The sequence below is a fragment of the Cryptomeria japonica genome, chromosome 9, assembly GCF_030272615.1.
Source record: "Cryptomeria japonica chromosome 9, Sugi_1.0, whole genome shotgun sequence".
NCBI classification, from domain to species: Eukaryota; Viridiplantae; Streptophyta; class Pinopsida; order Cupressales; family Cupressaceae; genus Cryptomeria; species Cryptomeria japonica.
Window position 1 is genome coordinate 188,581,533 of NC_081413.1, and position 10,327 is coordinate 188,591,859.

Consider the following 10,327-nt stretch of genomic DNA (forward strand, 5'->3'; position numbering starts at 1 on the left):
ATAGTGACCGATGCACAAAAAATGTTTAGATTACTGTTAGAAACAACAACTGTCATATTTGGCTCAACAATCTCGTCCTCAAAGTCGATATGTTCTACAACTAACTTGAACGAATAGGAAAATTCAAAAGAGACAAATACTGGAAGATAAATTCCTAGTTAAGTGTTTCATTTTGCGCCATGGATGAGGAATCCGTAAACCATATAAGCTTCAACGAATACAAAGTGCATGCGAAATGATTGGTGAATTAATTTGAATTGCCGATTCAAATATGAAACTTTCCTGTCCAGTAAGAGCCATAAGTCTCCTCCCCGATGCAATATATGATACACTTTGCTATGATAGCAAACCAAGATGGCCAGTTTACAATATGGGAAAATCACTAGCTGTACTTCATACAAATTGACTAACTTCTGAAAAAACTAAATTTGCACACTGATTGTCAAACGATAAGCCTTCTAAAAGTGTTTTTAGGAAATAGCCATTTCCCAGAGTACAATTCCAGCTAAAATTAAATTCTGAGCAATTTTGAATGTACTAGAATGAATCAAAAACAGGGTTGCTACCCGAAGAAACGGCATTTGAATCTACAGGTTTCTTTTCATCTGGTGGAGCAGGCTGCGCTACTTTGCTCGAATAGGAGTCAATGTCAACGTATTTGGGGATTTCTGGTGGAGTGGTACTACGTATAAGGGCCCAATTCACGCCTTCAAAGAATGGATGCTGTTTGATTTCAGTAGCACCCCTTTTAGATCCCAGCCTGTGTTGCGGTTCTTTCACAAGTAGGCCCCTGATCAAGTCCTTTGCCACCGAACTAATAGCTGGCGTCTCTGGGAACTTAAGCGGCAGTCCCGCTACATTGGACAATGTGGCATGGTTACCTGCTCCTTTAAAGGGGGTCTTCCCATGGAGCATTTCGTATAAAAATATCCCAAATGTCCACCAGTCAACAGCGCTCCCATGGCCCTCCCCTTTGATGATTTCAGGAGCTAGGTATTCATGAGTACCCACAAATGACATAGACCGAGCACTAGTGGGTTCTGCAATTAGTTCTGGAAGTGAAGTCATCTGCCTTATAATATCGCTATTTGACTTTCTAGTTTTTTTAAATCTCTGGGTAAAGAGGTTCGGCCCAAAGCATGAAGGTTGTATACAGGCAGGAATCACACATGATGGCTCAATACATGCAGGCCTAACGCACAATGTGGGAATGCTGCATGACGTACCAAGATCAATTGGCACTGGCTTCACAAGGGTGGGACTGACAACACACCTCAATGACAAATCGAAATCTGAAAGCATTATATGTCCGTCCTCCCTGACAAGAACATTTTCTGGCTTTAAATCTCTATAAACAACTCCCATCATATGCAGATACTCAAGAGCAAGAAGTACTTCTGATGCATAAAACCTGCAAAATAAAGTAAACAGAATATGCTTAGGACAGTCAAAATCGATCAACAGGAAATCAATCAAAGTGTATCTTTTACAGAAAACAATCAACGTGTATATATTCTGGGCAATGCAAATTGACTTTTTGTTGAAAAGCATAAGGGATATTGTTGGGAATAAGAACAGGGGAGTTTTGTTAAGATTAAGAAAAATAAAAAACAAACGATGCAGTTTGTGACAATAAATAATATTCCTGTTCAAGCTATCTAATGGTCTATTTCTATATTATAGGTTATGGCAGCAAAATAGGGTCTTCTTAGTACTTCACAGCAGGGATATTCTCTTAAATACATTGTCTCTTTGCCGAACCTCCAATTGAGTTGCATGAATGCTTCTGTTTATGCGTGATTTGTAAGGTCTTACTCTTCATGAGGTATTTGGGCAGGAAACAATGCCTCCTTGCAAAAATATACTTCATTTGGTATGCAATCAATCAATAGGTCATTCAGTCAATTTTAGTGTTAAATTGCAAATGATAGCCATCTCGGCAGTGCTCATTGTTAATGGTTCAAAGTACATTTCACCTGAATGCAAATTACAATTTACTACATATCTTACAGGCTGCTGGGACAAGCAGCCTGGGTTTTGTACATTTTTGGGAGCTTTTGGCCTACATATTAATCAAACTTACTTTAATTAAACAAGAATTATATGAGGCAGACCCTTGGTCTTCACTAATATGCCCTGGCTTGACTATATGAAAGGATAATAATGATGATAAGTTGAGGAGATTTATCAGATTCTGGACAAAATCTGCTGACTCTCAAAAAGTTGAACCCCCATTATTATCGATAAGATGGTATGCCACACTTTGCCGTTGCACAAGTAAGCAAAGAAGCAGAAATCAGGATAAAATCGCAACTAATCGCAAACTGGAAGCGGAGGTAATGTCGTCCAGATCAGATCGCTACTAGATTCAAACAACTCTGACACGATCTTTGAGACGCAATTAAGTTAGGGATTAAACCATTTTTCATTTTTGTTTATAACTTCCCTAACTGCAGACTTGGATTTTCTCGTAGCACAGGTGCATGTAAAGATTCAAACCTTGTATTTGAAAAAGACGGCATAATTTTCGAGATATGGTTAAACCCCAGCGTTAAATTCTATTACAGTTCCTATGGCCTCAACACCCACACTTCTCGAAGGATTTGGAGCTTGATATATCTGACATGATGTTAAAAAAGTTGTCATGACCATGGCAAGGGCAGAGCTATCATTCTGACAGACTAATCTCGATCTAATGCTGTCATGGACATTTGTGCTTTAATGTGTAATAGGCTGTTGCAAATTTAGACTTGGAATTGTGTCTTTATATGCCTTGAATGATTGGATTAAATGGTTACAAATCCTAACATGGTTGTGCCTTGGATAGTGGTGGAGGATTTTAATATGGTGGAAGAATTATAATGAGTTTTTTTTCAATTGTAATGAGTTTTCTTTATTGTGTTCATATATTGAAAGGCATATGAGACTTTCATTGTTCCATCGTGGAGAACATGTAAGACAATGAAGGCATCTGGGTCCCCCCATACAATAAGTTGGAGGGGAAAATATATAATTTTTCCAAGCAAGTTTCAGTCAATAGAGAACATTTAGTAGTTCGCTCTAGTTTTGAAGATTATTTTGTGTAGGTTTTGCCAAATATCCTCTCTAACCACCATCGCATTGAAATGTCTTAACCCAAGTTCAAAGGGATTTCTAAGCTTAACATGTTTCAGCTGAAAGATCGAGACTGTTTGGATGAGACTGAGATCTTGTGGAATCTGGCCAAGCTACAGCATATCTTTAATCTGATATTCATTCGAGGAAGTATTATCTAGGTGAAATTGTGAATTTTTATATGATCCAAGTTAGGACAAAAGCCTGTCTCATGAAACAGGTATCTTGGGACAAAAGCTCGTCATAACAAAAAGGTATCTCAACAAAATGTTGAGAAACATTGATTAATTTTGAAAGTCGTTTTATAAGATTGATCGATGATCGTAACTTTTAAGAAGTAATAAAGATTAGAGATGATATTAGAGATTCCCAGTCTTACGTGGCTAAGCATGCTAGAATTGAGTTTCTTGCGACTTCAATAAGGTTTTAAATATTTTATTAATAAATTTTTACCCTTTAATATTTACAGATTCCTTCACTAATCTATACTGAAGAGTGAATGTGGGAAAAAATCTAAACATTCAATAATAAACTTATGACACAACATATACATATGTAGGGAAATTCTTTTGGGAAAAACCTACAGTCCAAACACTCAATTTATTTGTATTAATCAACAACAACAGTTACAATACAATCATGGAGCTATGCTCTTCATGTCTTCACACTATTACGAGATCTTAGAATAATTCTGGCAACATAATGGTGTCTGAAATTCTTCAACCTATCATACAAAAAGAGCTAAGGCACCACATATTTATAGAGCTCAACATGAAGAGGTAGGCACCCATGGTTTCCAAAACCCACTTCAAGGCCTAAGAGGTAAGTTGTGTCAAAAATCACAAATTGTCATTCCCATGACACATTGTACATAACAACTTTGCAAAACATTAACTCATGACTCACCCATAATGGTCATCTTTCCATATGCGCTACACCTACCACATAGAAACTACCAAATCCATTTTAGGCATATTCTTTACCTCACACCACTTTGTCAAAAGTGAAGTCCACCATAAATACCAGCTGTTAAAATAAAACTTCAATCCATAAGAGAAATTGCAAACCAAGACTCTTTAATCAACGTAGGAAATTGCCAAATCAATTTCCAATCCAAAATGAAAATATATGACAACCAAAATATAGCATCTTTCAAGTGGGTGTCAACTTCCAAACAATAGGGATTATGTCATCGCATCACCTCTCATGTAGGATGCCACCTCACCAAGCAATCTCGCAAAGATGAATTATGACAATTTAGAAAGTTAATAACTTAAAATAAATCAATTATACAAGTTCAACATTTAATTAATTAAAATCAAACAACTAATATTAAAATTTCAAGATTGAAACACTTTAATTCCAACAATATTTTTAAGTCCATTCACCTTTTTCTTAATCATCTAAAAATATTAATATAATTTCTGATTCCATTGATTTTTCCCTCTTTTAATTATATATTAATAAATTTTTCCTCCTTTCTTTTTAATAATTAAATTGAATGCATTGATATTGGTGTGGAAGCGGGCAACATGTTCCTCGTAATTTTTAAGAATTTGAAATCCAACATTCTAGAAAAAAATTGAAAGCATAAATATTGTGGGGTAAGGCAGGGGGGTGAAACGAAGCAAAAGGAATCTTGAGACACCAAGGAATTGCTCTAGGAATTAAATGGATTATTACAACTTTCTATGGGAATGCTCTAGGAGTCTAGAGTAGACTTTAGTCAAACATACTATTAATTATGGCTTTTATCGAAACAAGTTCAAGTTCAAATTGAAAGGCTCGTCTTTCATTGATTTGATGTTCGAGTCCTTCAATGTCAGGCCTATGAGTTCTCAATCCATTTGGATGGATTAGGAATTCGTTAAGCATCTTGTCTTGTCCTTAACAATCACTATTTTAGGGAAACATTGGGCGTCAAGCTTTTGGGTCAATTTGGTGGCATCCCTACCTACACTGCCTAGAAGATGTCCTGCCAAAGCTTGGGCCCGCAAAGGCATCGAAGTGTTTGGTGATATCTATTAAATTTGATGATGGACAAGTTGAAAAGAAATGAAATCTAGATACAAGCTCTTAAACAATGAAAAAGACAAATAGTAAAAGGTTAACGCTATAAAGTGGGTGGAATTTCTTCGTCTTTTGAAATAACTGACTAGCTTTTATCTTTATAAGTTCTTTATAAATAATCTATGTTACCTCTTGATCTCTATAGACTAAACAAGAAATATAAGGAATCTGAATCTCCTGAGAGGATCTCAAAGATTTCAGTATATTTCGTCTGTGTCTGTTTTAAGCCTAAAAAAGTCTTGCCTTGGATGGTTGTTATGCCTGATCAATCTATCTGTTCCGATCTTAACATATTAACTTAGCATGTCTGAATAAACTATGGGCAAATTTTATTATTCAATCACTTCTACGATTACTCAGATTCAATTGCGATCAAAGAGTATCTGAAAAATAAAATACTATATTAATAAAACAACAGTCTTGAGGGAAATTCTTAAGGCATTTGGTATCGATGCTATTAATTGTCCAATGTTGTTTGCCAAAACTTGTTCAACAGATCCTCTTTGATTGTATATATGCTAGGTTTGCATGGATCGAAATTTGATGGGTGGAAGCTTGTTATGAAAAGAAATATGTCTCGGCAAGATATCAGGTGTGGCTTACGTAAATGTCGGCATAAATCATTTTTTGACCAAAATTATGGCTTTTCTTATCTATTGAAGTGTTATAGTTTTACCTAGAATCAGAGGAATAGAGAAATCTCTCAAGGTTGGATTACCTAGTGACTTCGCAGGTTACAATTCAGATGAAGATACCAAAAACCAAAAACTCAATATTGTTAGCTACAGGAGTCACTAAAAACATTGAAAATACAAGAGGCGTAGAAAATGAGAAAGTACCCAGTGCATCCTAATATTCTACTTGAACCTGTATAACCATAAAGAGCAGTTCGATGATTAGGGCCAGGCTAAATCTTAGAATATATACGGGATTCATGTGCAAAATAGATGCATTGAGAGTGATAAAATTCATCAGCTTAAGAGAACATAAAGAAGCTGAAGCTGGAAGATGATGTTAAGATAGTATTATTAAGTGGTAATATGAGCATAATCAAACTGAAGAATCTGCATTAATGGCCAACAATGACCTTGTCAATTTGCAAGCAGTTATGAATGCTGCAAATTGACAAGGAAGTAATGATAGTGTTAGAGAGGATAGTAGGACTGCTGGCAGCTGGGATGAGTCACCTCGCTTTGGGTTTAACGGGCAGGCTCAGAATGTGATTTAGGTTTCCCTAATGATGGGAGGTCAAGTTCCTATAGATGATCAGGCTTCTCTTCGATCATGGCATCCAGCACTAGCTCTCGAGGCACCTTGATTGATAATTCTAGTGACATTTTGATTTCAGGTGAGTTAATGTCTCCTGTGAAGTCGTAAAGTTCAAAAGACAAAATGTGGATGCTATTTGGGGGTTTCTGGTTTGTTACCCCAAGTGTAGTTTCCTGTGAAAAAACAAGCAGGAGCCCGTTACCGGTCACGATAGGATGTTTGAACCATTTGGGTAGATATTTTGGAAAAACAAATGAAAACTGATAGAAAAATCTGAAGGTATCACCTCAAGTCTTGCTCTCCAAACTGTTCCAAGAAGAAGAAAAAAAGATTTAAAAAAAAGAATGAGGTCAGTGCTTGTCTAGGGTTGAAGAAAGAAAAGTTCTTTATCATTTTGACATGTTTCATATCCGAAGAAAATATCCTAAAGAAATTAATGAAGCAATTTCCGATGCCGATTGGTTAGTTTCCTTTCCTTTTCTTAAAAATGGTTGCGGACCCAGTGTGGCACTGAAATCTTAGCAGTGGGATTGAGTATCAAGCCTGATGCTTTGTATTAGCTTTACTACTCGTTTTTTATCTGCTGTGACTGCTATGGTGATACTCTTGTCGGTATGTGTTTTGAGGGGTCCCTTGTATGCGCTTAGTTGTAAATGACCTTAAAGCAATACTAAAAAACATTAAGACGTCTTAAGCATGCAAGTCAGGCTTCAAATTTTTTTTAAAACATCATGTTTTAACACCTTAAATACAAAGGCTTTTTAAAGAAGGGAAAAGAAAATGTAAATCATATTTCAATACGAGTTTTTCCTCATGTTTTGCACCCTACTGCCCTCCCATGCAATAAAATCCTGGTCAGCTCAATCAATGAAAGGATATACTGCAATAAAGTACCTGTTTCAAAATAAGAAATCCAAAGATTCCTTAAATGTTTGCCAAAAAAGGATATGCCGTTTCCACTTGCAAGTGCAAGGCTTTGTTGAATTTTTGCGAAGTTTTCTTTACATTTTGTTAAAAAAATTTAAAAACTTGTTGCAGTTTTGATAAATGCAAAGGCTTCTTCAAATGTTGTCCCAAAAAATCCTATTTCTACATGCAAGGTTTTCTTTAATATAAGAAAAGGAAAAAAAAACCTGCTTCAACTGAAGATACGATGCTTAAAATTTTGCAAAGTCAACCTGTTTCTATCAATAGTAGCAAGGTTAGCTTCAAAATTTTCAGAAGAAACAGAAAAACTCCTGTTTCAACTTAACAGTGTAGGATTTCCTTCCAACTTTTGGATAAAAAGAGATTATTTTAGAGGATAATAAATATTGCAAACACAAATCATGTTTCTACGAACGTAAGGCATCTTTCAACTTTTAATAATAAAAGTCTCTTAACTTATAAACCCAAGATTTTTACTTCAAGTTTTGCAGAAGATTGCAGTTTTAGAAATGTTGTACTTCCTACAAATTAGGAAAAATAGCAACCTATTTCGGTTCAATGAATGTAAGGTTTCTGAAAACACATTCCAACATACAAGTCCAAGAAATACTGAAAATCACTTAAAAGTTTCTCGCTAATTAAAGTAGATTGCAAATATTTCATGAATCTATCTCAAAAAATTAATATGTATTGCACAAGCTTGAAATCTCTAAAACTAGCATACTTACCGCACTGCAGATTCAGAAAAATACTTGGCAGCTTGGCGTTGCCGAAATGTATGAAGGTCCCCGCCGCTGCAATACTCCATAACCAGGCACGAAAACTGCTCCGTCTCAAAATGCGAGTACAAAGTCGGCAGGAATGGATGATCTAAACAGCTCAAAATCTCTCTCTCAGTCTTTGCCCGCATCATTTTCTTCCGGTTCACCAAACTCCCCTTGTCCATCACTTTCATTGCAAAATAACAACTCGTCGCCTTTAACTCTACCAAATAGACGCTACCAATGTCTCCTCTTCCCAGCCGTTTCAACAGCTTAAAGTTATTCAGCCCTATATCGTTCCCATTCTTCACTGCTTGTATCGCCTCCCATCGTGCATCATTATTGGACTTGTGCGGCTTCTTACATGGACGAGGACAAATATTATTGTTACTGCTGCTGGTTTCGTCGCTGCTGCAGCTATTGTTACGGTAGCTTTTGTCACTTTCGGCAGGCTTTGCAGCATAATCTGTGCTGTTTATGTTAATGATGCTGCCGAAGCTGTTGCTTAGGCTTGCTATGGTTGTGGAGCTGCTATAACTCGAGTTGCTGGTGTCAAAGCTGCCGCTGCTTGTGCTCAGGTTGGCTTCCATGGCAGCGGTGCCGCCATTGTTGATCTCTAAAGCCATGCCTGCTGGACTCGTCATGGTTGAAAGGTCAATCCATGCTCAAAATACAACAGACAAAAATAGGATTGTGCAGCGATAGAGCACCTCAGTATATAGATAAAAGCTAGACTCTTCACTCAAAACAAAAATCAAAACAACAAAAAAACGACGAAAAACTGAAGGGAAGCAGTAGATAACTCAGTTCTAGAGTAAGAAAAGATGTTAGGACCTCTGCCTAGCTGGTCTATATTTTTACATGAAAAAGAAAAAATAATTTCCACAAACAGACTAACAAATGAAAAAATATAAACAACACCAGAATCGAACCGCGGACCTGTACTTGCCAGAATGATAAAAAGACACTGAGGAAGCGAGGGCAACAGAGTCAAGAATCGAACTCGCGACCTTCGCTTAAAACAAATAAAAATAAAACAGAAACATAAAATTGAATCTGGTAGAACTGAAGCTGCTACCAGTTCCTCGGGAAAAAGGAAAACAGACAAAATAGTGTCAACGAGAGTCGAACTCGTGACCACTTCGTTGCACCCAACGTGAGGAAATAGAGCGATCCTGAAGCACGGTATGAGGATCACGTAGAGAGAGAGTATGGAGAGAGAAGATTCCGCTGGATTTAAATGTGTTTTGGTGTTCGCACGCTTTGCATCTAACAATCTTTGACTGTTTCGAAAGGCGCGAGTCAAAACTGCTGCGGAAATCTGACGTGGCACTACAAAGCATTTACTATGTGCTTTTTAGCTGACGTGGTTGCCAGAGTGGACAGTGCTCTCAACTTCCATGGAAAAAGGCGGCGTACGGATTGAGACGATATAAATAGCATTGAGCATTGAGTTTTGAATTTGGAAAAGGAGGTGAAACCAAGACAGGTCGATGATTTTGGATTGTGTGAGCTTACATGTGGCATTTTCGTTGGAATATGCTTTGAAAATGCTTTTTGCACATTTTATGAGGAAACACACGTGTCGGGTACTAGGTGGACAAGCCCCTGTACGTTTATCTTATTTCATTGTTTGGGAAATTGTCATATCTTATTCACCTTGAAATCTGGGAACCCACTTTTTGAACTTTATCAAAATAGGCGGGTGGTTTTGAATTCAAGGAGACTGAGATGTCATTTTTGACACATTCTATCAGCTACAAAATTAAGCTAATTAACTATAAATAACTAATGACTAGCAATCACATATCGGTGTGGAATGAGTGCATCTTGATGTGCAATGGGTGTTTCAGAGAGGTGTGGATGGTCATCAAGGAAAATGTTGGTCTATTTTTTGTATACATTTGCGTAATACTTGATAAGTTAACACTCGGGTTCGAGATAAAATAGGTTCAGCTTGGTCTAAGTGTCAATTTGAGGATCGTAAGCTTGTGGAAGGTATTGTGGCTACTTGCACAAGGGTTGCACGCAGTGAGATGAGTGGGGATGAAATGCAACCTACAAAGAATAAACTTGCAACAAATCAAAATAATTCTGCCATCAGGAACTATCACTTCTTTGCAACAGTACAATAGAAATTAAACTCATAGCTCCATAACAAACTAATCTGGAAATCAGAAAGCAAT

General features: G+C 36.9%; 1 protein-coding gene across 1 annotated transcript; it reads right to left on the bottom strand.

Moving 5' to 3' along the window:
* Positions 1-239: 239 nt before the first annotated feature.
* Positions 240-9,352, bottom strand: LOC131038338 (serine/threonine-protein kinase D6PKL2). The gene is made up of 2 exons (XM_057970725.2): positions 8,109-9,352; positions 240-1,411 (listed from the first exon to the last, which is right to left on the bottom strand). The coding sequence occupies exons 1-2, from the start codon at positions 8,783-8,785 to the stop codon at positions 538-540; spliced, it is 1,551 nt and encodes a 516-aa protein (XP_057826708.1). The 5' UTR covers positions 8,786-9,352; the 3' UTR covers positions 240-537.
* Positions 9,353-10,327: the final 975 nt, after the last annotated feature.

Excerpts from the sequence above, each read along its gene's own strand:
- LOC131038338 (XM_057970725.2), bottom strand. The coding sequence starts at position 8,785 with ATGACGAGTCCAGCAGGCATGGCTTTAGAGATCAACAATGGCGGCACC. Across the intron at positions 1,412-8,108 it reads TTTTCTGAATCTGCAGTGCG|GTTTTATGCATCAGAAGTAC; the intron begins GTAAGTATGCTA and ends TTTATTTTGCAG.